Source organism: Genypterus blacodes, unplaced genomic scaffold (assembly GCF_046128005.1).
Source record: "Genypterus blacodes isolate CSIRO-AG114 ecotype Tasmania unplaced genomic scaffold, CSIRO-AGI_Gbla_v1 ptg000015l_1, whole genome shotgun sequence".
Taxonomy (NCBI): Eukaryota; Metazoa; Chordata; class Actinopteri; order Ophidiiformes; family Ophidiidae; genus Genypterus; species Genypterus blacodes.
In genome coordinates, this window is record NW_027466829.1 from 626,248 (window position 1) to 653,068 (window position 26,821).

Genomic DNA, 26,821 nt, shown 5'->3' on the forward strand with positions numbered 1-26,821 from the left:
TGAATGTCTACAAATGAAGCCCATTTTCACACTCAGCAGCCGCCGCCCATCTGTTCCCACTCGGTGAAGCATCCATCACGGGACCTAATGGTGAACCGATACTGTCGACAAGGCACCACACAGGATGAATGGAGCACCTTCTCCCCACCCCTGACCGAGCTCGTGGTTGACACGAGAAACCAGGTCAACCTCTCAGATGATGGAGAGGGGCCGCTATAGCGTACACACACATAGAGGCGAGACACACACAGACAGATGTACACACGGCCGTGCATTCATTTGTTATCCGCAGCATGTCGGAGATGAATAGAGGACAAGAGGTAATTGCTAAATCTAAATTCAAACACAAAGGAAAAGTGATTTCTCTGGGTAATTTTCTGTTCACGCACAACTAAACCCTCTGCTACGACTGCGACCCTTCACTGTAAGAACGAGGGAGCGGGGACAGGAAGACAACATCTCACTGAGACGCCCTTAGAAAATCAGAGAGAAAGAAGATCTGCTGCAATTATCAATGTTCCACCACATGATTAACGGCAGAGACGGACTTTTACAATGACGCTGTGATTAGTTGATTCCCTGTATTTTCTTAGCCAAACGACTAGCTGGATGCTCTTTACTTCCTGGTGCTGACGTCCAAATGAAGGGGTTGATTAGAGAGGCAGGAAGAATGAAATCCATGATGGAAACAATTGGACTAATTTGTCCAACATACAGAGGTAAATGGAATCAGATGCGTCGTCCTCCCTGTGTGATCCCTGTGCTTCTCTGTGTTCATGTTACATTCACGCACGCGATCAGAGAAGAAGAGAGAGAGTGGAGTGGCGTAGACAGACAGATAGAAGCTTTTTCTCTTTACACACTACTCAGATATCGGCGTAGTCGCTGCGTATCAAAGACGCGGCAGTATGCAGACAGTCCCGCAAGTACACAGGAATAGATCCGGGCCAGAATGCTTGATTGTACACTTACAGACACAAACACACTCTCACATCGATTGCCTGCTATTATTGGAGCAGACAACGTGTACGACACGAGCGGGTGGCAGGCAGACAGACAATCTCGGGACACCATGTTTCTATTCACGGGCAGACACAAAAGAGGCTTTGGAATGAGCCCCCAGAGGTTCGGGGGCTAATCCTGCTCAAACTCTCACTGTGCCACTCCAATCTATTGTTCATTCATAAAAGGCATTGGCAATCTCACCCAAAACTGACGCCGACACTGGGCCAGGATAGGGTGTGTGTGTGCTCACATGGGGGCCAAAGTGAGTGGAAATGTCCCGGTGAGATCAGAATGTAGGACTCGGTGGTCGTGACATGATGCAGTGTGTTGTTGTTTACACATAAAAGACCCAGAAAGTCCATTTACAAGTCTGGACACTTCTCTTTTTACCATTTACTACATGAATAAAGCTATTTCACTTCAGCATCCATAAATCTTACTTCGTCTGCCGTCTTCCTTCCTCAACGGTGATGTCATTGTGTGCTAAGTAGCTACAATAAACTAAAAATAGAGGAGGAAGAAGAGAGCCGGGCATTTCTCAGTTGCTTTGACATTTTGTTGTTGACAGAGAATCTTATAACAATCTGCAAATGCCGGTCTGAGTTGAAACCCTGCGACATATTTGTGACATTTATTCACATTAGTGTGGCGGTGGCCCCTGTAAGAGCTCGGCTTATAGAGGGGTGGCGGAGGGGAAACGTGGCTTTGGGGCATCTCTTTGCTCTGTGTAATCTACAAAGAACTGCTATCAACCGCCATGACAATACATTTGTGAAGCAGTATATGCGATAATGCCTGAAAGAAATTGAGAAAAGCTGAGACAGAATCGAGCCCCTGAGGCCTTGGAGTCTAGACTTAGGACCCGGCATCAAGGTAATCATATTATCTGTGTACCGGCGGGCGTGCACGTTTGTGTGTGTGCGCGCGTGTGTGAGTGTGTACGAGTGTGTGTTTTGGTCCCTGTAGTTTATATTACAGAGATGAGTCCGACTCTCTAGCCGCCTCCCTGCAGCTCAAGCTTTGAGTCTCCACATTAGAGACAGGCCGCTGCTTCTCTGCTTCCCCTGCAAGATTACAGACAGCCACTAAGTCCTCAGCCTCTCTGATCCTCTGCCTCCCTGGTCCGGGGTTAAGTAATTGGTTTGGCACAGACTTCTCCCCAACAGTTCAACAACACACTGTAATGTCACGGTGAAACGTTTGCATCTCAGCATATTTTAAGAAAAGGCAAGAAAGTATTTTAAGTCAAGTTAAGTCGATTTAACTCGTGGAGTAATTGGTGGCTAGGTTTTGGGGTTTTATAATGTATCCAGAGGATCTATTCTGCATCAGGAGACTTGGCCCGAGTGGTGGGCAGGGTTTCATTAAATGCTTGGCTCACACCTAAATTGCCGTTCAAAGCCATTGATCTGCACGCTACCTCTGCAGAAAAGGGGGAAAAAGAAAAAGTAGCACAAATGCAAGCTCAGCATTTATACGTAGTGCAACACAAGGACACGTCGTTCCTTCCCCTCTCTCTCTTTCTCTTTGTAATCAACGTGACGAGACGCAGCCAGCAGCGGCGCGCGACACTCGTGTGTGTGTGTGTGTGTGTGTGTGTGTGAGGCAGACGCTTAAACTGCTAGGGTGCAGAAATTGCATAGTTCATCTCTCCTTCTGTGTGTAGTGTGTGTAAGCAGAGCAGGATTTACTTCATCACGACGCACCAGGGAGAAAATGTCGTGGAGAGGAGAGGTTTTATTTTATTTTCTATCTCCAGTCCAACTGGAGGAGGAGAAGCATCAAGTGGAGGACTGATGTGCAAAACCAATGAGAGAAACCCAATCTAATACGCAATCTGAGCATTTTGGATTAACACATCATCACGATTATGGCTGATGTATGATAGGAACATGCGGTTCTCACACGATTGGACCCGTGAGAGCTCAACATTTGAAAGCGGTAAGCCTGAAAAGTCCGAATGAAAGACAGCTGCCAAACACGCGCATTAGATTCCACTTTATTGGAAGCGATGGCGGTGATGTCGCCCGTTGTTTCTCATTTCTCCTCCAGTGAAGCAAGCGCATGAAACATTTTTATTTTTTTAATCAGGGATGATAAAGAAGCAGCAGCGTAGCTCGTCCTTGTGCTACAGAGGAAGGATAATGATATAAGTAAATATCAAGAAGACAAAGTGTGGCTCAAAGCCGGCGGTTTAAAAAGGAACATTATGTGATATTTTTTATTTATCGATTCTAAAGCAATAGCTGGTAAGATTGCAGTTGTGCATATTATGTTCAGCTCCTTCCTCAAGAAAGACGGCCTGATGGATACTTCAGCTAAATATAATTGCTTTCACAGAGGTTGAGTGTCTGAGTTTCAAGTGACACTTTCCGTCCATTTGATGACTTTATTCAGAAAATTCCATTATCTGGCAAAATGTGTGTCCTCGCGCTCTTCTTCACTTTTTAGGGTTTGAGTTTAGGAGGTAAAAAATGGTGTTCCTATTGATCAAAAAGTTGTGAATGCACACAAATGCATTTTTCCTTCTGCGCCGTATACAGAGGAGTGAACACAGTGATGAGGGTGCAGCATTCAGCTCCAGAGGGGAGAAAACAGCTGAAACACCAAGCATAGATTTCAAAACATGAATAAGAGTAAAGAGAAGCTGTATAAAAGCCCCATAAGATCAAGCACAATAACATGCACGAAACAAAGCAAAGGGTTGAGTCATTTAACACAACAAAAGTGACAGAGGAGGGGAGGAAGCACTTTAGAGGCTTATACGTCATTTACTTCTTGAATTATGGAACTAATATTTTGTCATAACTTTGATGAGTAAACAAACAAACAACACTGATTCTCCTGACTGCTCACACTGGTCCGATTTTCCAATAGTTGCCAATTACAATCACGCTTAACTGAAGTATATTAAGCAGCAATGTTAGAATGAAGCTATTAAAGAACACAAAACAGTAACTAGTAAAAGCAAGAGTTGATAGAAAAGAATCCAATAAAATCTCTAAAAGCTGCTGGTGTTAACACTTGTTAGGACTGAAACATTACAGCTATACTGAAAACTGTGGCAGATAATTCCCTTTTCACCTTTAAAAAGGTTCAAATAAGAAACTGTTTAGTGCAGAACAATGAACTGGTCCTCAACTCGTTATGTAGCTCTGTACTAAAAAGCCCAAAGGAAATTTCCTATAATAATAATAATAAGGAGAAGAGGAAGAAGAAGAAGAAGAAGAAGAAGAAGGCTGGCTGCTGTTTGCCTCTAATTCATCCGAGCTTTTCCCGGCGTTCCAGAAGCCGGAGGAAAAGCCTTGATCTCACTTCTTTGTTCTGCGGCGTCTTTCCTGTTGATCATTTCTGTATTATTAAACTTGGTGCCAACGATACAACTTTCATCGAATCGTACATGAGCTAAATATATCCACGCTTCAGCGGGAAGGAAAGAGCGGACACTGAAATAGCCACGCCGCTCCGCCCCGAAGTGTCGGGTTACATCATCTGAGTCGGGGCCCGGGCCCTTCGCTTCCTGTGGGCAGTGTCGTGTCTTTGTGCCACCCAGCATGTGGGGGGGCGGCACACACCCTGCAGGGAAATCAGAGCTCTCTCTCTCTCTCTCTCTCTCTCTTTGTGTCATTCAATATCACGCTTGTGTACCCATGAATGGACACTAGAGCGCACGGCCGGGGGAACACGCCACAGCAGCGTCAGGCCTTTAGCATGAACCAGACGACCCGTGCACATCCATGATGGTTTAAGGCACACTCTCACACACCCTGTGTACACTGCGCAGTGTACACAGGGTGTGTTAGCTGTGGCTACAGGCGGCCGGCTCTCAGTTTAGTCGCTGGACAAAATGACTTGACTGCCAGGCCCTTATACTGCAGCCGTACGCTGTTAAAGAGTGTTAACTACAGCATCTGAGGTTTGGATACCCAGTGTGTAAAGTGTGTTTCAGCATTTTGTAGCTCTCCGTCCAGCCATGCCGAGTCAAGGTGAAACACTCAACTTGTTAACCAGCCAGATTCATTTCAAGCACAAAATCATTACAAATTCATGACCTCTTTCCTCTGTTAATGATATAAGTTTCCTAATCCTGCCTCTGGTCCTGCCGTACCTGCAGCTCACCCTGAGTGGAGCAGAGGCCCAGCAGTGGTTAAACACCCACCTTGAGCCCAAATGACCCTGCTGTTAATCTTTAACACTTTCTCCCACACAGCATCACGACCGCACTTCACTTACTGTCACCAAAATAGCACAAACCACTCACTCGCATTTGAGTTTTGCATCGGCGGTCGTGCTTGCGGGAAGTTTTGAAGAATTCGGGGACCTTGGACTGCACATGTCAGCGCACACGTCCTCCCGTGCGTCTGCTGCACTCTTTGCAGGCAGGGGGAGGAGAATTATGAATTATGAAAGTGGATTATGAGTCGGGGAATTCAGCGGTTCTCAAACTGTCTGTCAGATGCTCTGGGAGAGGGAATATATTATTTTGGAGAGATGAGAAAGGACAGCGAGCGATCTGACACACCGCTGAGTTATAATAACAAACTCTTTATGGGGCCGTAAAGAAAGAGACCTTTAGCACAATCAAAGGAGACGTGCTCACTAAGATGGTCTGCAAACAAATGTTAAGGACATAAATTAATGAAGGACGGGGCATGATTAATATTTATATGGACAAAGGGGGAGTTCAGCACAGGGGGGATCAGGGCCCTCTGTGCTTTACGCTGCTATAACTGCTGGACGAGGGGGGAAAACATTGTCAAGTATCTCTTCAGTGCCTGGTGCTGTGTTTTGAATGTGAACACACACGCTGGTTAATCGTGAATAAAACACTGGAGTGGCCAATAATGAGGGGAGAAACTCCGTCATCACTGATGTCTGCGCTTTTGATGTGTAACTAAGAAACAATACAACAAGAAATCAAAGTCACTCTGACCCCCCACACACACACACACACACACGCATTTCTTTGATGAGCCACACACTCAACCTGACGTCTTATCTCCCAGATGGCCTTAAGGGAAACATTCTGCTTCAGCCTGACTGCATGTATGTGCCTGCATCACACTCGGGGCCGTATGAGTGTGTGTTCGCCCACGAAAACTATTCTGACATCGCAATCAGGCCCGACATGTCTCAGTTAGTGACTCAGATGTTTGAAGAGGAAACACCACAGGGGAGCGATGAGGAAGAGGAAGCGCGGCGGGAAAAGCAACGTAAAGAGACAGACGGCGCTCGTGGGAGTGAGACGGAGAAGTGTGCACGTGTGTGTTTACAGCAGGGGTGAGATGAGCGTTCACATACATTACGAAGAAGAAGAAACATTATTGGGTCAAATCACATGCGAACACGTTAATCTGAAATTTGTCTTGCATGCCCCTCTTACACACACACACACACACACACACACGCATTACAAAGGGGTCAGCGCAGAGGAGTTTTGGGGGTTCAGTGCCTTGCTCAGGGGCACCTCGGCAGCGGCCTGGGGGCAAACTGGCCACTAAAAAGCTGCCAGTCCCCTTCCATAAGTAAGTTCAAGGTCAAGTGCTCATACAGGAAACTAATCCACTCAAGGCACGGACGGGGGTCGAACCCGTGTTCTTCGGTTTACGAGACCGACGCCTTACCACTTGGCCACCGCGCCTGATGTCTCCACAATGCGTGACACGTATGTATCCTTGTTCTGCAGGTTCAAGGAAAAGAAAAAGTCTCGGCTGTTAAAGTTTAGGATAACTCATCTGCAGGGCCCTTTTTTTCTTTACTTTTCCTTTCCGTCCCGGTGAAAGTCACACCGGTAGGAATCCATCATTAAAATAGGATATGTCACCCGTGTCACCACAGACAGTAGCCTCACTACTACATAATGTACCGCAGCCACACTTTCTGCTTTGTGGTTTTCCCGTCTGTCTCTTCAGGTTTCACTGGGACATAAAATGTTTTCTCGGGGAAAGCGGAGAAGAGGATTTCAGTCATCCTCCTCTCCCAGACACAGTGTGCGATAGGAGTCAAACTAACTCAGGTTTATATCCAGGTTATTGCCTTACATTCTCTGGGGGGGGGAGCAGGGGGAGGGGCTGGGGTCGCTTTGTTGTCACCCGGGGCAGCGGTGTAGTAGGACAGGCGGAGACGAGCTGTCCACGTTTCTGAGGGAGACTGGCAGGTTAAATCGTATTTTTGACTGTTAATCGGTCACAGGCGAGTGCTAGTCCGCCTCTTAATCGTGTATAAAAGCACACCGCCGGGCTCAGGGGGGGCACACACACACACACTACCTCGCTGGGTTCAGTCACTAGTACTGGTGTGTGTGTTTGCCATCTGTCAGCTCCAGAGATGACACACTGATGCTGCTGCTGCTCCAAAGCACAGAGATTCCCGTTCTCTGAAGGCTAAGGAAGTCACACGGGGGAAACGAAGGTAACGGCCAAAAGAGGGGATATCGGTTTATGAAGCAGGCTGAGGAGGGAAACCGCTGCAAGAAAAAGTCAATTCCAGCCCAAAATGACTTCTGGGACATAATGGGCATCACAAATTGATACGTGTCCTTTAAAAAGTAAAGTTCAAGTTGTTTACAAGTTGGAGGAGGTGAACGTTTCACCCCGCTGATGGACTGTTGCTTTGTATTCTACTTCTCTGCCAGGGAAACATCATCCCTCATACAGAAAGCCGCCAGGGATCGCCCGCCTCCTTAAGAGACGAATTGATCCGCTGTGGTTCTGCGAGGGTGTGCGCGTCTTCTTTTGTGTGCACGTGTCTATAAAAACATGATATCAAACTCCGCTGACTCACGTTTGGTTATGTGAGCCAGATTCCTGACGGGAAAACGTAGCGGCGGAAGAAAAGCCTGTTTAGGGCTTCAGGTAGATTCTCTGCGGTTTATGTAATGGCCTCTGAACACACACACCTACGCACACACACCTACCCATCACACCTGCACGCACATCTGTAAATGGCATCCCATCTGATTTCCTGTGACAGCACATCTCAATCCAGCACCTCTCTCACTTCGCTTCACACATCCGACTGCTGCGCTCCACAAGATTAACAGCCGCATAAAAAGCTCTTTTTTAATGGCGGGGGGAAACAATTCTATTTTATGTAATGCGGTAACGTCTTTGCGTGTTGGTCTTAATGGGTCTTTAGGTGAGAACATACATATTGAGCATCGTGTTGAATGAGTCTCCGGAGGCAAGTGAAGTCTGCGGATATTCCATTTCCCTCTTTTCCCTCAAACCCTCTGCCTATTTTCCTCACAGCTTGAGTACAGGAGGCAAATCTAAACGCTCTCAGAGTCAGACTGCACGCTATTCAAATAGGAAGCAAATGCAGTCCGTGACGGTGAGCGTGTGCGCGTGTGTGCGCGCGTGTGTGTGTGTGTGTGTGGACGCGCGTGCATGCCATCCACAGGTGCGAAACCCCGGAAGGAATCGAATCCAGGCAGCAAAATAGGAATCCCCAGCGGCATACAAATGAGCAAATGAACAGAAAGTGCATGAATGAGGCTCAGAGGGCAAATGTGCATGTGTGTTTGTGTGTGTTAGTGTGTTAGTGTGTGTGTGTGTGTGTGTGTGTGTGTGTGTGTGTGTGTGTGTGTGTGTGTGTGTGTGTGTGTGTGTGTGTGAGTGTGTGTGTGTGTGTGTGTGTGTGTGTGTGTGTGTGTGTGAGTGCCAGCATTAGCAAGAGTAAAATTCAAGACAGCGGCAGGCCCCAGGTGCTACAGTCTTACAAACAAACACATTGCATGTACCCAGTGATGGGTGAGGTAATGCATGAGGGAGAGAGAGAGAGGGGGAGAGAGAGAGAGAGAGAGAGAGAGAGAGAGAGAGAGAGAGAGAGAGAGAGAGAGAGAGAGAGAGAGAGAGAGAGAGAACCTTGATGATTACATTTCGATCACGACCAAGTAAGCCAACCACTTGGAGCATCATCACAGCTACACCAAACCAGATTGCATCTATTGATAAATAAATACAGAGAAATATATGCCTGGATCCACCAAGATACATCAAAATGTGTGTGTGTGTGTTTGTGTGTGTGTGTGTGTGTGAAGTGAGTAAGTTCTGATGAAGGCTGCTTTCACCTGCAAAGCTCGAGGAAACAGCTCATTCACATTAGCAGGATGATCTACTCTGCACACACACAGCTTCAAAACCTCCAAAACAAACACACACCTTAGATCTGATGCGATGTGTTTTGGAGGTAAAGCCGTGTTCTTGGATGTCATCATCACAGATTGACGTTAATGCAGCATTTCTGAGTCGATTCATCAGATTTGTTGTCTTTGAAAGCCTCTTCAACAAGCTTGTTTCTCCTCTCAGCTAGTTTCTCCTCCTACGCTGCAGTTACGCAGACACATGCAGCGTGGGACTGACACACACACACATACAGAAAACACACACACTCCAAATCCAAAATAGGGAAATGTTTCTCTGCTTGTCATTTTAAATTGACTCTCAATGAAACCGCAAGAGAGAATTATTATTTTCCAGCACAATTCCCTGTTTCCTTGCCGCTGCTGTACTTGGAGCGTGTAAACACAGCAGCCGGGTGCAAAACCTCCATTAGGTCCAGCGAGGCCTTCACCTTCCACGCTGTCTGTCTCCTCTGAGTAATAATGAGTTCAGCCTGTGGCAATTACACTTTTACAGGGAGAACGTGGCTTGGAACAGCGAGGCCCGGTTTGTTGATGAGGTGGCTTTTTATTCAAAGCACCGCCGCGCGTTAAGACCACTCCAAGAAAAACAAATTACTCCTGCCTCTACACACCGCCAGTGCATTTCATCCTACAAATGTGTGGGCAGAAAACAGCTTAGTATGAAGAGGCAAAATAAAATCAGCCTTCCTACAATTCTCCAGAAAGAGAGCGAGAGAGGGAGGAGAGAAGAAAATGAGGGCAAGGGAAGAAGAGAGTGTGTCCTCATCCCGGCTGCAGAAGATCCCTTTCTCCATCTATAACTTGGGAGGGAACAGAAAGGCGCCCTCTCATTGTTTCCTCCTTATTTACGCTCCGGCACGTTGGAGAAAGTGTGTGTCTGACTGCGAACATCATGCAGCAAACAGCACGGGCCGCAAGACAACGTGAAGTCATTGTGCACATGCAAGAAAATTCAATTAGCTAAGCAACTTTACCAGCTCACACCCTGCAGCTGTCAGCCAGTCTGGGTGCAGAGAAGGTGTTGACACTGGCTGCGCATGACAGAAACCCCCTCCATTTAAAGCTGACAAACATGAGAAAAAGGGGGCATTGACGTGTTTGTGGCAAGCTGTTGAAAGAAGCAACATTGACTTTGCAGGCAGAGATAACAGTTCCTTTCATGGATAATTAATTTAGCACTTTGAATCATGGAAAAATAAGCGAGTTACACTGTGTCGTGCCAATGATTAGACTTGATTCTAATTGAAAACACCAGAAGTTGGAGATAGTGTCGCTGTAGCGGTGCCCAGCGCTCCGCACTCTGCTGCAAATTGGTTTATTTCAAAGGAAGGACAGAGATATAACAACAGCCTTGGACTGCAGGACGGCATTTGGATGGATCTAAACTCAATGTGTCACATTCTCCTCTTTCTAGGTTTAATTATGTGTCTGACTAAAGTCCTGCTGCACACTGCACAGGTTAAGCTGCTGCAATATTAAACACAACCTGGCTGGTTGCACAGAGGGTGTTTACATCTGCCAAGGCCGATTTTAAAGGCAGACTTTTGCTATTGTTACCTTGAAATCCTACGGGTGAAAAATATGTGTCTTCTTCCTTACAGTTGAAAATATGACAGAATCAGCCTCATGTTGGTGATCATCTGTGGGAGCTGCATGTTTCTGGGCTCATTTGTTCTGTAAAGTGAGGCCAGAAATGGAATCCTTTTGTTCCATTTTGAGAAATAGACAAACAGAATCTAAAAACAAAAATGAATCTCCTTTTATGTCAGTAAAAATCCTCTTAAATGGTCGTTTAAAGGCTCTCAGTCCCCAATGCCGGGTCCGTGGCCCCTTGTCTTAAAGTGTATTCCAGGTCTTCACAGGGCCAGAAGATCCCTTGGAATAGAGACTAGACCCGGGACTCACACAGGTCTGGGTCCCAATTTAAGGCCTCTAACGCTTCCTTACATGCATTACATTCTGTGTGGACGGATCTGTTAGGTACATTTCTGTCCGTCTGTCTGTCTGGCTTGTATCTTAGCTGAGGCGACTCTGTAACACGATCCGACCCCTTTTGTATTTCTGCTGAGCTTTCTGCTGAACACCTCTTTAAATGCAGCACATTACTGAATCTAAAGCTCCCACAAGATCTGGCTACTTTTCTCTTTATTCTCTCTACACGGGGCCGCGATCTGACGGTCAGAGGGGAAAAAAAAAAAAAAAAAAAAAAAAGTGATGAAAGCCTCTGCTACCCTGCCCAGCCGTGCATGCCGCTGCAAAAACAACTTCAACGTCTTTCCATCAGCGCAGGACATGCAGCGGAAACAGCGGCAACACATTTGACAGACAAATAACAGAGCTGCATAGTCGCGCTTTTGACGACCGGCCGGTGTCGCCGCAGTGAAAACAGAAAACAAACGAGCGGACCGAAGGGTGGATGAGGAGGTTTGTTGTTGGAGAAAAGAGGAAGGCGGAACCGAGCGGGAAAAGGTAAACATAAGGTGCGAGCGGATAAGGAGGAGGAGGCAGAGGTGACATGGTGTACAATGCTCTTCCTCTCAGGTGTGCTTTTAAGAATGTGAGCCATCTTAGAGTAAAGGGAGCCCTGTCACGACTCAGACAAGGGACGGAGGGAAAGTTTGAGGCGGTAAGAGCGAGACGTGTGTTGTGAGTCGCCCCCCCGTTGTCTCCTGAGGTTTGTAAAGCCATTTCAGCTTACTGACCTCAGGTGCAGCCGTCGCTTTGATTGTTCCACCGAGGCAATTCAACCTGCTGCAAGCCGGATGACAAACAGGCCAACGGAACGTCCAACAGTCGTGCCTCAGCAGACAAACGCCGCGATTGGAAAGCAAAGCGAGCGTGAACGGGTTCAACTCATAACGCAAAACACAGCGACGCTCCTTCACCCATCAGCTGCTCCTTTGAAAACAATACAAGCGTGTAAGTTAAGATTCCGACGTGACAGATTGAAGAACAACCTACCGTCTGCGACTGAACAACGAAGGTCGCAACAATAAAAATCATTTGTATACACTGGAGAGAAATAGTTGTCAATAACGCTTGCAGAAGAAACAAAGCTGGAGAAATGACCGTGAGGAGCAGAACTCAATAACAATTAAGAGGAACGTGACGCTCCAAACATCTATCACCTCAACTTCACTTCACTGGTGTTTGATGCAAAGGAGCGGATACTTTATACACTAATACTTTATATACTTATAGACTTTAAATACTTTATATACATTGAATATGAGAACAAGCCATTTCATTACTGTGAATTATCCGGGTATTAAAATTAACCGATACACACTGGTGGGCTACTCTGAGAGCTATACACACATACACACACACACACACACACACACACACACACACACACACACACACACACACACACACACACATACACACACAGTGCTCACTTTCCTCATTTCTCAAATATCATTTCCTCAAAAAGAAAAAAGAGGGAATATCCTTTGACAGCGTTTGGAGAAAGAGGCCGAGCTCGTTCACAAAAACAACTCGCACGGTAATCAAACCGGTCAGGCCCCATGAGAGGCAAAACAAAAGAATGACACAGCGCGGCCCTCGCTCTCTCTCACTCTCTCTCTCCCCCTCTCTCTCTCTCTCTCTCTTTTCTCATGTACTGTCGTTCAGCCCCAAGTATCAACAACACACAAAAGGAATGCCACGATAAAGGAATGCCGCCAAGAGGGGAACGTCTCCACTTGGGCTCAGCCCCGCTGTCACATGCTTGTCATCTTTTGTTCCATTGGAATTAAAGCTTCAAAGTGTTTTTCAGCGTGGAAAAACTTCAAAACACGTCAGGAGTGTGAACATGCAGAGGAACAGGTATGATGAGGCGGGTCAGACATATCTGTAACTCCAAACCTGTACAAAGCCTCATTAGATTGGAGCCAACATGTATCTGTCTCCAGAGCCTCTTCCTCTTCTGTCCCCCAGGTCATATTCGCTCTCCTCTGATCAATCTCTTCCTCTTTTTACAAACCAGCCCAGTCTGGAGGAGAGGTGACCTTTCCCATTAAACACCACTACAGAAAGCTTATTCAGACCAGCAGCGGGTTGTGTGCACAGACAGACACACACACACACACACCCACCCACACACACACGGTCTTTGATGATTGATCGAGATCCTGCGTGGTCTGGATCACTTACAGTAAGGCGACACCAGAGCTGATACAGGCCGGCACTGCACAGAGAAGCTGTGAAAGCGAATCCTCCCGCAAGAGGTGAGGGACAAAGACGGGGATCGGGTCTGAACTGACAAATCTTATCAGGACCAGGATCTGGAACGTCACTCTTACGCCTGCCTATCAGCCCCGCCCTGCTTCCTTACCTCTCTCTCTCTCTCTCTCTCTCTCTGTCTCGCTGTCTCTCACTCCCGTTTCTTAACATTCACCAGGCCACTCGTTCCTCTCTGATTCACACCCTCCTCCTCCTCCTTCTCCTCCTCCTTCTCCTCCTCCTCCTCCTCTGCGTTACCCAGCAGTGTCCTAGTAAATTGTCCAAATTGTGTGGGTTTTATGAGCCTCCACTGAGGAAATTGGTCTTAATTAAATCTTGAAGGCATTGTTTAACAGAGTAATTGTGCCATTATTAGACACTCCTGCTGCATAAACCTGTTTCACCTGCAAGGCTCTTTCCCATGTTGTGATTGTTGACACGTCGGACTGTGAGCCACTGCTCCGTGTACACAAACACATGACATTAATGCTACACTGTGCGCCGTGAGGGGGTTAGCGGTTGGGTCAGGGCCACATCCTCTCCTCACGCATCCTGCTGCATTACCCACCTGTTGCATTAGAGGGGCGTCCTTCTTTTCTGTCCAGTCCCTCCCACCACATACACACACACACACACACACACACACACACACACACACACCCCAGTGGCCGCCACTACCCCCCACCCCCCCTCTTTCCCTGCTAGTGGAAAGAGTGCCAGCGGCGAGACAGTGCCATCATTCAGCTGCTTCCTCTTCTGCTCGGCTAAACACTGGGGCTAAAGTGCAGGCGGCGGCGGCGGCGGCAGCGAGATCGTGGGGGAGGCGTACGCTGGCGGACACACGCCCCGACACCTACACCCCCGCAAACACAGCACACACAATTTACTCTGACTTTTACACTAAATCTCTCCGTTATGCTTGCTCACGCTCGCACGCTGATAAATCCTCCTGTGGCAAAGTCGTGGCAGCGGGCCAGAGCACTCGTCTGCACGGGGCAGCGCTGGCACCTTGATGGTGGCTTATTAAGCAGGCTAACACAAATTACATTAACCCCGAGGTCAACACAATCCAGCCGCAAGTTCTGTTTTCCCTACATTGTCCCTCATTCCCTGCCTTTATCCCAACTTCCTGTCAAATGTGGCTTTGTTGATAAGAACCCAATTTGAGGTTGTTAAGTATGGTAATCAAGCACCGGACCAGCAGGAATGATGGGTAATGGTCGGGCAAATATGCAGAAATGTGACAACAACGTGCACGAATGTGAGCACGTTCACACACCAGGTTCTATTCTTCTCCCCCCCCCCTTACTAATCCTCCTGTTTCTGTTTCCCTCAGGCGAGTCCAGCAGTGGCGATGTGGCAGCACATTGAGGGTGCAGCTTGAGTTCCTGTGGGGACATTCTTCATCCACGCTGCAGAATTACCAAGACAGAGAGATTTACCGAGTCGGTCAGATAAGCTGTAGGGAGATACATCGTCTTCAACCCCCCGGGCTCCACAAACACAAAGCAACAATGTGCCGCCCCGCAATTCAGCGCCGCCACATCCCTGCACTTTTACAACACTGCCCTTTCAAATCAAATGACAGCTTCATATAAAACGCTGTCTCTATATATTGATATTGTTATATCAAAACATTTCTCAAGCATAGCCGAGACAGATGCCCCGACTTTTAAGATCACAAATTGAAGTTTTATGATCGCGGCACTGAAAACATCCCGGTTTTCTGCGGCAATAACTTCTATCTGGAAATGGATTTATGCTGGGAATATATATTGTATCACAAACATGGCAGCCTCACCAGCTCAACAGCATACAAATCACAGCATTACAATGGCTAGACTTCCATATTTCAATGCTTCACTGAGGTTTCTCTGCGATGAAAGGGTTTCTTTTCCAATTTCCTTTAATTCAGAGTTGCACACAGAGACATATAGAGAGAGAGAGAGACATATACACGCACACACACATATATATATATACAGTATATGGCTCCAGCATTCTTAAACAGAGCCAATCTTTAAAAGCTGCAATGCCCAGCTGGGTCCACACATGTCCCTGGTTGAACGTGCTCAAACCACTTAGCTGAGGCAGACTGCACCCTTCTGGGCTCAGCGCTCCAATAAAAGCTGCTACATTCCCTTTCTGATAGAAAAATCCCACCGACACACAGCAGCACTCATTTGCCTTTACAGGAGGGATTCTGGGACTTTTTTTCCCCCCAATTCGTCCCTTCCATTAACACGCGTTCCATTTGTGGCTGAATTATTCACAAATCTGAAAATGTAACTGATGATAGTCATTGTCGCATGAATAAATGATAAACATGGAAAATCGGTCGTGTGTGTGTGTGTGTGTGTGTGTGTGTGTCCGCAGAGCCGGTGTCCGTTACCGTTTTTCCTTGCAGAGTGGTTCTGAACCACGTAAACTCGACCGACCGTGAGAACCGCAAGAGCTAAAATTAGGGAGACGTGACACAGGAGGCCATGGTTACCATGACAGCCAGCCAACCTGAGGGCGATGCTGCTCAGAAAGAAGAACAAAGGCGATCCAAGTTAATGATGAATGGTAACTATGTCCGTGGAGTTGGATGTGTGATGGATTTGTGAGTGTTTTGTTTTGTAACCGTTTGAGGATGAGGAACCATTTCAATACAACGACCCTGGAACAGCAAACATGCGCTCGCTTTGTCGTCTCTCGCCACACAATCGACACAATCAAAGCTTTTATGATTGCGATACCTGTGCACGCATCAATTTCCATGCATCCCGCTAGCGCAACATAACACAACACAACATGGTCCTCTCCCCCATATGTTGTCTCCCTTGGCAACCGAGCAGCCAATCTGTCGAAGCCCCAGAGACTTCCTCTCTCTCCGACTTCCTGAGAGTGGCGACAACATAGAAATCTTAAGTGTATGTGTGCATTGTGTGTCATTTTACTAGACATACACGCGTATTTGTGCAAGGGGGGGGGCGGGCGAGTGTATGCATATGTTTGCGCCTCTACATGTGCAATCACGGTTGATCAATAGAGGCCTGTATGCAGCGGCCAGCCTCCTCCTCCTCCTCCCTCTCCTCCTCCTCCTCATCATCAGTGGACCTGTTGATGCTGGGAAACAGGAGGGCTGTTGTATAACTGGGTGGTCGCATAAATGTGGCACTCATCGAATATGCACTGCGACCCTGCCTGCCAACACACACCCTCATTGAAATTCTGATTAAATAAGGCTCGTCTGGCAATCTGCAATCATCAAAGTTACAATAGTTATGTCTGAGTTTTCCTGAAAAAATAATAGAAATGCACCGAGAAGCAATCACACACTGACAAAGGCTCCAGCGTTGGAAGTGAATGTTTTGCTTTAATTTCACTTAGTAGCCCGGCTTGTTTACGTGAGTGCAGTGTGTGTAAATGATCCTACACGCATTCCTGCACACAGCAATGCGACGTTTGTCCGTAACGTACAGAGTATTTGAACTTTACACAGTATAGTCTATGCTCTAAGGTGATATCAGTGAGGAAGAACTTCATGAACTCCCTCAAACAAACCTGCTTTTACCTTATAGAAAGGTGGACAAACCCTATCACCTAAAGCTACATGTGCTCCATCACCTGTCCCAGGATGGATCCTTCCCTCTCCCTCTCTGCTTTCTATAAAAATAAAAAAAAGATGAGTCGTCTGCCAACTCTCCTTTATAGAAAGAAAATGACTCTATCACACAGTTTCATTGTGGACTGAATAATTTAGTGAGTGAAAATGGCCTTTTCAATACAGCTGCGACCGAGTTGGTGCAAGGCATGATTAAACTTCTGAATAAAAAACACCTAAAGACGCTTTTCTTTGCTCACCGTTGACCAATGACGCATCGGACGATCTACTATTCCTACTGAGCGTCCTCCGGTGACGACGGCTGCCTTCACATCTGCTGTGAAACACACATGCAGGTGCCGCACACAGAAAGACTTAAATGTCACAGACTGCGTAAGCATCTCAAACATTGATATTTGAAGCATTTTCGCTCCTGTCATCGTCTTGGCAACAGGGAATGTTTCCTCTTCCATTACCGAACTTCTCCACCCATCTACAGTCTTTCTAAAGACGCCGATCCAAAGACGTGATCTCAAAGTTTCTGCTGTGAACTGTCGCGTACGCACAAACAATCATTCGCAACTACACAAATGCATCCTCATCTTGACACTTTAGGCAAAGAAGATTCTATTTATAAGTCTGCCGCTCGTGCACCAATAAGACAATCTCCCGGGGATGAAGGGCGACTGAGCAAATCGAAGTGACGTTCTCTCTACGCGCCCGAGCTGACCACTAACTTAGAAACACTGCCAGCCTGATATGAATATTTACACACGTCACAAACCCGTTTCTAGTAATGGCTAAATCTCACTTAATAGCTCTTGGTGTGAGGGGGGGGGGGGACATGTTATTCATAAGAGGTTAAGTGAGCTGACCTGTTCAGATGCCAGCTAAATGAGAAACGGTCAATTAGACACACACAGGCCGGCCACCGCATAACACTTTCCTGCCTCACCAGACACATGCAGACTGACGGGTAAATGGAAACCACAAATGAGGAAGTAATACGGAAAATATATAAACGGGAGTTACAATCTTATTATACACTATAACCCACATTTGGCAGCTATGTTGTTTGACGGTCAAATCACAATGACTGAAATAGATACAGTGGGTGATATTCATTTTCCGGTTGTTGTTTTTCCGTGAAGACTGTGGTCTGAAAATACGTCCGCGTCTCTATTTTAGGGGACAGACAAGGGGAGCGAGCGCAATAAGTGTAGGCTGAATAAGAGAGGGGAGCGAGAAGTAAGAGAGCAAATGTGAACGGTCAGCAGATCAAAAGTGCTTTCAGGCTTTGTGTTATTTATCTATATGTTGCTTTGTTTCTGTGTGGTACAGACAAACAACACCTGTCACACAAGCGCGAGACGAGACTTGGTAACTTCCCTTTATCCCAACCTAGTCAGAAACACTGTTCAGGGCTCCATCAGCTGCTTCTCATGTCATTCACACTGTTGTCTTGTTGGCAAGGAACAAATTGTGCAGATTTTTGTGGGAGACGGGAAGACATGAAAGGATGACATCATCATCTTTGGTTCTTACAATTTCCCAGCCAGATTTGTTGGTCAAGAGTACATTTGCTGTTACTGTTTTTATGTGGTATTCTATTTTATATCCCAGGCCAGGACGGGGTTGTGTGAATGTGGGCTTGGGTCGGGTCTTTGGGTTCTCTTCTCTTCTTTTCTTCACCACAGCCTATGATGCCATCTGTACTTGCCTACATTACTGTTTGACATCATCCTATAAAAACTGTACCTCTCTCCCTCTGGCTCTCTGCCTCTCTGCGAAAATAGCTAATAATAATAATCATACAACCTTCTTTCCTTCTCTCTATCTTCTTTCTGTATAACAAACGATCTCCATAATGTCCCATAACTGTAAGCGCACTGTCATGTCAAATGCGTGCTTCAATAAAAAATATATACAACAAAAATGCTGAATCGGCGAGGCTATAGTCCAATTCATCAGCTTCATAAACTATAAAAGAAGAAGCCGGGAGTGTCGGTCATTCAAACTTAATCTAGTCTGTCACTGGGAAAACCTGCGGCTGGATCAGAGACAACGACATGATCCCTGTGAATCTGCGTGCGTGTGTGTTTGTGTGTGTGTGATGTGCAAACTTCAAGGACGGCATAATCATTACATATCACTTTACACAGACAGCTGCAGACGACACACTATACGGCCATCCGCCCTGCTTAACACTGCAGTCAGTGATTACACCTTCGTTCGTATCGTATTAGAGACATTCCTGTAACTTTCTGCATCATTCCCACACACTCGCGCACACACATCATCAGCAGCAGGTGTGTGTTTGTGTGGCTGTGTGTGTGACTGGTGTGCCATGACCTCTGAGACAACTTTGTGAATAACCCCTTTGATTATTAATGTGGAGGCCGTGTCCTGGCTTTCGACATGGACCGAGTGTGTGGTGCTTTTCTTAGCCCAGAGAAGGAAACTATTGTTAATTTATGAGGCTGCCTCTCTCACTCTCCCTCTCTCTCTCTCTCTCTCTGTGTGTGTGTGTGTGTGTGTGTGTGTGTGTGTGTGTGTGTGTGTGTGTGTGTGTGTGTGTGTGTGTGTGTGTGTGTGTGTGTGTGTGTGTGTGTGTGTGTGTTTGTGTGTGTGTGCTTGTGTGACTTTACCTCGTGTGACTAGACCTGCTCTTTCCCACTGAGGGACAAAAATCTCTATGTCAAAGTCATCATGGCGGTCAGGAACACATCAGAAACACACTATAAGTAGGATTCCTTAGGGACTTGCAGTAGTTAGAGTGACCTCATACTGTCATTTTTGTCAGAACATCTGGTGCGTTTAAGGTCCAACCTGTTTTATATCCCTACACATTCTATCTTAAATCTCTTTTAAAGACATTTTGGCAGCACAAACTAGAGGTAGGAGAGTTCTTCCTTTACCTTTGCCGTAGTTAAAGTGCAGCTTGATGGTCTTGCCCTGGTTGATGTGCAGGTAGGTGAACCACACGGCGGAGGTGAGCAGCACCAGCAGCAGCAAAAGCTTAAACTGCTTCCGGATCTTCTTCACGGGGAAGCGCAGCATCCTGGCTCACACATCCTCCGGTAGAAACGTCTAAACTCGGTCCGGACAACAGTGTCTGTTTGGCTGGGGCTGTATAAAGTTTGCGCTCCAACCTCTCCCAGTCACGGCGAGGGAGCGGCGGCGTAAAAACGGCGATCGGTTTGGAGGAGTTAATGCGTAAAAGCGCGTCTCGGCATCTCCAAACTCTCCGTTTCCTCAGATCGGGATTCAAAGATCTCCGTGCCAGTCATGGCTCATGAATGCAGCTCGGTTTCCGTATTTTCTTTCCTATGAATAGCGCGGATTGTACACATGCAGGCGTGTGTTTCCCAGACCGGGGCAGCAGGGAAAAGGCTGCGGATCAAAAAAAAAGAGAAAAAAGCCGCTAAATTCAGCTAAGAGTGACCGAGGGGGAACAAAATAGCAGTCCGGGCGATTATCTACGCAAATCCGCCTTACAGCTTTGCCTTCCGCGGACGACAACACCACGCTGATTACTCGATCTCCCGCTCACGGATCATCCTCAGCCTGGTGTCTGATAGAAAAGTATCACGGAGCAAAGGGGAGACATTTAGTTCCCGTAAGGAGAGTCGATCCAACCCGAGCATCTCCACTTTGAGCTCTGATTACGACACATGACAACCGTTACCGGTCATTGTGGAGGAAAGGCAGGTTTCTGTGTCTTCATCGTTCCAAGAGAGATGACAAGTAAACAAGCAGGTTAAGGGAGAGGGGGGGGGCTGAGTATGGAGGAAACCTGATCAGGGGAAGGTGAAGGTGGCAATCATCCAAATGTCGCGGCTCTCTGCGCTCCATCTATTGTTAAACACAGCTGAAACTGAGCCACTGGCTTCCGATCGACGACAGGGAGGAAGGGGAGGAGGGGAGAGGGGGGGGTCAGATGGAGCGCGTTTTCTCTTTCTTTCATTCAAGTCCCGGGAGAGGAGGGGCGATCAGCTGTCATCCTTCCTCACACTCGGGTTGGTTTGAAGCCCCCGCGACGTGTTAAATACCGAGGCGATGTGCGTTGTTGAAGAATGCGGACGCTCCATTGCTGGCGTAACGGGAGAGGGTTCGGTATAAATACTCAAGTGTCCAGTGCTCAGATTGTCCATGTGGGTCCCGACGCCGCTCCGTTATCTCACGGCAGGTGCATCTTCCTCTCCTCCTCCTTCTTCTCCTTCTTCTTCTTCTTGTTCTCCCAAAGTAGCTGCGACGTCGTCCGGGTAGAAACGGCAGCAAAAGCCAAACCTCCAGGTGAAACTAGTAAACAGTGTGATCCGCCGCTAGTGGCGATGCTCCGGCTTCTGGTGTTATTCTGTCATGAGCTTTTTCTTCCATTAAAACGCCGCAATAGCACCGTTCAAGCCGCTTGTCACCGTGCGCGCAGATGAGCGGATGGGCTCCCGGGAAGGTCTTACGGGAAAACCGGCAACACTTTGTGACAAAACCGGGACAGAACATGGTTTTGTTCTGTAACAATGGAACACATAGGGGGGTTCTCTCCTCTCACGAGCGCTGCTCTGTACGCCCATTAATCCAGCATCTTAACGGTGTCGGGCAACCTAACATGAGAGGAGGGAGAGAGACAGGGCTACCGTCCAATCAGAGCGCCGCAAAGGCTTCACGGGAGGCGGGATGAGGAGGCTCGCACTCACCGTTACTCGGTACCACTCCGGTTCTTCATCCAATAGCTGAGCGCACATCTTAAAATTTAGTAATCTGTCCTATTATAACTGCTTTCCTTTATCCAGAGCCTTTGGTAAGTAAACAATGATGGGTCTTTTTTGTCGTTGTGGAATTCCCAAATTAGGTTGGGAATTTTATTTGGCATGATTAGGGTTAACTACAATTTACAAATTAAAGAGAAATTGAAAAGAACAAATATCAAATACTGCTACTAATACTACTACAATTAATAATAACAATAATAAAAAAATATTATCATCATCATCATCATCATCATCATCGTCATCATCATCATCATCATCATCATCGTCATCATCATTATAATATGATTATTATTATAAGGTTGTTTCTGTTTTAATGCCCTTAATAAATCACAGATATAATTGCAGGTGCTCTCAGGACGCCACTACACTGCCGCCTTCTGGTCAAAAAGAGAACGACAGCGATCTCATCAGTTGATAGCGCCGGGCCATGCAGTTAAGCAGCCATCAGCACGCGTTAATATCGTGATTGCAGGTATCTCAGGAAACTGCAACACCAAAACCAGGAGAAACAGGCAGCAAGTGATGCAATGAGGCATGAATCTAACCGCCATCTGTTTCCATCCATGTTTCCCTCACTGGATAAGCGACGGCCAAAGCAAATAAAAACATTAATATCTCTGTCGCAGCTACTAATTATGATTTGTGGGCCGGCCTGTGTGTGCAGCTACAACATGACTCATTCCAATCACTCCCTCATTGATTTATTCACTTTAGATTAACAAAGGGTGTAGAACACGTGGTGCAATACACACTAAATCATCTAAAATGTATAAGCAGCCATTGCAAGCACCTGATGTCCTTATGAAATCTAGATAAGGGATCAAAGGATACGAAAGACGACCTCAATTTACTTCGTCCCAGCTGTGCTTTCACATTCAGTCAGACGACAATCTATAATCCTCCATCTCTATGGATTAAAATGTAATCTTAAAGGCAAACACTGAATGTAAATGAAATGCTTTGGTATTCATCTGCAGCGAGTATTTAGCGAATCATCCCAACCAAAGAGCATTCACCTTGCACAGGCTGTTGCATTCAAATTGTTGGTGTTTCATCATTCTTACCGGATAATGAAAGTTTGCCAAAAGTTGTTCATCGTTTAAAATCAGTCATCAGTTTGTTTTGCTTTTTAATTTTTTGCTACAGGGCATAATCAGGAGCCTTAGAGGATTCAAGTCCTCCTCATGTTTGATCACATCAAGTCTCTTTCTTCCACTTTGTCAAAGCCCCAGGTGTTCGCTCTGCATGCTTATTTCTGCTCCATTGACGCACAACAACAGGGAGCCTGCAGGCCTTAAACTCACATTAAAGGTGCAACATTTAACAGTTCCATTTTTAACATTGCAATCCTGATGTATTTCCTCCTCTGAGTCTCCTGTGGAAACGTTTGTCACCTAGGTTGCATTCTCCAGGGACCTCCGTGGTTGGATGAATCCAGAAGGAGGTGGGTGGATGTTTGGCGCGATTTCCGATAGAGAGAGAGAGGTTGTTCGCCGTTGGGGGGGCGTGGGGAGGTGGTTGATAGAGGAACTGCTGTCTCCCGAGGGTGTTGCAGAAACCGAACCTGTCGGGAGGTGTGTGTGTGTGTGTGTGTGTGTGTGTGTGTGTGTGTGTGTGTGTGTGTGTGTGTGTGTGCGCGTGTCTGTGCGTGTGCGTGTGCCCAGCTGGCTGTGGCAGATGTCAGAAGGAGGCACTGACGCTGCAGTACCATTAGCTTCATGTGCAGGAGAAGAAGACGCATCGCCGGGGACTTAATATGCACAGAGAATCAACTTTGAGTGTGATGGCATTTGAGATGAGAGGAGAAACTCCTCCCCCTCTTGGCCATAATCAGCACTTCATCAGATTCAGGGATGACCTATGGCGACGCTCAAATCCTTCATTTTATTTTTCTATTCTATCGTGTCTTTGTCTAGGGCCTGCCTGTCTGGCTCTCTGCCTTCCTCGCCCTCCCCTCCTCCCCCCACCTCTTCCTCACACCAACCCCTTCCTTTCCTCCCTGGGCAGCATTTCAGCTCACAGCCTTTGATGAGCGGTCTGAGCTAAAATGTCACAGGGATTAAGGGGTTTTGCCTCCTGCACCCTGCTGGATCATTTCTGGCTGCCCCCCCTGTGCTCCGGCTCCCACAGCCACAGACAGGTGCAGAGTCGCATTTCTCTCCACTCCACTGTGTCCCCTTGAATTACCCTCCAGGGAAATAACATTCCCCATGTTTACACACCACTAAGGAGGGACATTTAGGAAAGAAGAGGTGAAGCGAAATAATTTGAGGCGAGAGAAGAAGATACGTGAGTCAAGAGGACAAGATATAAATTGAATATATACTGTATATGTTCTTCTTTGATGTGTGTATTCGCTGTGTATTAGCAGATGTACACAAACAGAGGCGCAAGCTTAAAATGTCAACGTTGTATTTTAATAAGCTAAATGTGTGAGAGCCCAAGCATCTCTCACTCTCTCTTTCTCTCACACACACACATACACACTCATACACCTCCCTTCCCCCCCTCACCCCTTTTTCTCTCTCACACACTCACACAAACATAAACACATGCACTCTGCAACTCTGCAGCTGTTTGAAATTAGGCGTCTCCAGAGACGTGCAGTTGTCATCCACAGGATTTTCTCTGACTATCTCAACACAATGTGAAGACACAACGGCCCTCCACACATCCACTTTAACCTTTTGACCCTGAGATCTGTGGAAATTGCATTTGCGTTGTTGTCTGTTGCCGCTATCGATTTCTAACATCATAACAGAACAACAGCAAACCAGCATTCGCTCGCTCTCACCATGTGGCTTCTTCTGTTTCTTTATTGCTTCTTCTTGACAAATTTCCTATGATAACAATGAAACAAGGTAGTGTGTGATTTCAGAAAGCCACCTTGTAACTCTTGTATTATTCTTTCTTCCAGTCTCTTTTATCGAGAGCAAACATCTGCCTGACCTCTCGCTCGGATTCACCGCCGACAAAAAGGCTATTCAGCTTTCATTCATTCCTCCGCTGTGTTTTGTGCTGCGAGCATGAATGTGCAAAAAAAGAGAAATCTAGGTCATTTCTCTATCATTAGCATGCCAGCCAGGTGTATCACAAAGAGGATTAGAGGAAAGTGAAGCCAATGGGCCTCTTTGTCTCTTTTCCATATCCCTCTACCTTTATCTCCCATTCTCTCTCTCTCTCTCTCTCTCTCTCTCTCTCTCTCTCTCTCTCTCTCTCTCTCTCTCGCTCTCTCTCTCTCTGAGCAAACAATCGCTAAAGCGCTCCCTGCTGTCGTCCCAAAAGAGGCTGTTTCATTTACCTGACAAGCCGAGCACACTTATGATCAAATTGGCATGTATTACTTAACGGCAAAGATGAGCTCCTTTAAAGAGCTCTTCAACAAGGAGAATTGCTTTACTTCAAATTTGGTCATTGTTTGAGCACATAAATGTCAAGTCTAATATCCTCACATGAGCCTTTAAGGATCTCCTCAAAAGTGTGTGTTATGTAGGAGCAATAATAAAAGAGTCATGATTTATGGAGTTCATTAAAGCCAATCTGACCACATTTTAGTTTTGTTTCTTGTACGTTACAGAGCTTTTGCGTTGTCAGGAGCATGTAGTAGTAAGCTAGACTGGCCTCCCTTCTCTGTATTCTGAGTGTGCCTGCTGGAACCCCTCCATCATCATGCTCTATGAAGAACGTTAATGTTCTAAAACGCTGTCCTGAGACTGTGGATGCTAAACTGAACTGGCCTGTGGGAAAAATTAGAATGATCTACAGCCTGGAAGACCCAGAACACACCAGAGCCTTATTTGTCCAAAGATGGGACCCAGCAGGTGCGAGATCTAGATACTGAGCGTGCCACAGCCTTGGCTCATCCGTCCAAAAGGAGCGGAGACCAAGTCGGCAGGAGACCGTTAAAGAGGACAGCAGAGCCTAGGATGATAACATCATAGAGAGGAGACGTTTGGGCCGGAGGCAGTCGGAGCAGAAAACCCGCAGCGCAGACGGAATCTGAGAGAAAGTCGAGGCTTTGCTGTGACAAGTGAGTTTGTTTAGCTTTGTGTCTTGTTTTGGCTCAAACAATAGAGTCAAAGTGTGGAAAATCGCTTTGGAATTGGCCTTGCTTGGTGCTGCGTGAAAGAGAGAGAGAGAGAGAGAGAGAGAGAGAAATGAAGGATGCAGAACAAAGAGGCAGAGACAGAGGGAGGAAGAGATGCTGAGGTCCTATGTGCCCTGAGAACAGCAACCTGCTCACATTCAACTCCTTTAATTCTGTGGACTCACCATCAAAGAGTTCTCTGAAGCTGCTTTCAAAACAGTGGCGAGCATTTAGGTCCAAATCAAAGCTTACAGAATTAATTAGTTTCGACAAACTCAGTATGAAATATTTTGGCTGCGGGGAGAAAAACTTGGCTTTGAATTAACAAATGTATGTTCTTATTCTTCTTATTCTTTCAGCTTGCAAACATCCATTCAGTCTCTACTGGTGTTTTTACAAATGCACTGTATGTATGATGATGTCATGCTTGTGTTAGTATGTACACCTTTACACCTTTTATTCATATTTTCATAGATCTACATGACAAACAAACACGAAGAACATACAACCTCTCTTTGTGCTACGAGACACACTGAGACACACACACACACACATACATACGTTATATAAGGTGTGTATCTATGGAAATTGTACCAATAAAGCACCAAATATGTATACACACACACACACACACACACACACACACACACACACACACATACGTGGAGAGCTTAGAGAAAAGAAGAAATGGTCTGCGCAAACAATTCCAAGCATAAATAGGGAGCGAGCGCAGGTCGTCATTGGTGGAAACACGCTGCGTTATCTCACACAGCAGGTGTGTGTGTGGATTACCGTTTTAATTGGATCTTTGTGTGAGCCTGCCAAAGGTAAAGGACAATTGTCGTCAGTGATGAAAGGAGAACGGGAGAGAGAGAGAGAGAGAGAGAGAGAGAGAGAGAGAGAGAAGAGGGCCCGGAGAGAGATGAGTGTCAATCATCCCTCTGTGGAATGTTTCTGCAATTACCACTGGCAAACACTCGAGCGCCCACACACAA

General features: G+C 46.6%; 1 protein-coding gene and 1 non-coding gene across 2 annotated transcripts in view; both read right to left on the reverse strand.

Annotated features, from left to right (window-relative positions):
• The window catches only part of b4galnt4a (beta-1,4-N-acetyl-galactosaminyl transferase 4a), a 102,759-nt gene extending 82,645 nt beyond the window's left edge, over nt 1-20,114 (reverse strand). Inside the window, exon 1 of the mRNA XM_076138783.1 lies at nt 19,886-20,114. Within this exon, the coding sequence (XP_075994898.1) occupies nt 19,886-20,027 (142 nt within the window). The 5' untranslated portion in view covers nt 20,028-20,114. The remainder of the gene's footprint in view (nt 1-19,885) is intronic.
• On the reverse strand, nt 6,575-6,646 carry trnat-cgu (transfer RNA threonine (anticodon CGU)). Its single transcript has one exon. It is a non-coding gene; the product is annotated as a tRNA-Thr (tRNA).
• Nucleotides 20,115-26,821: the final 6,707 nt, after the last annotated feature.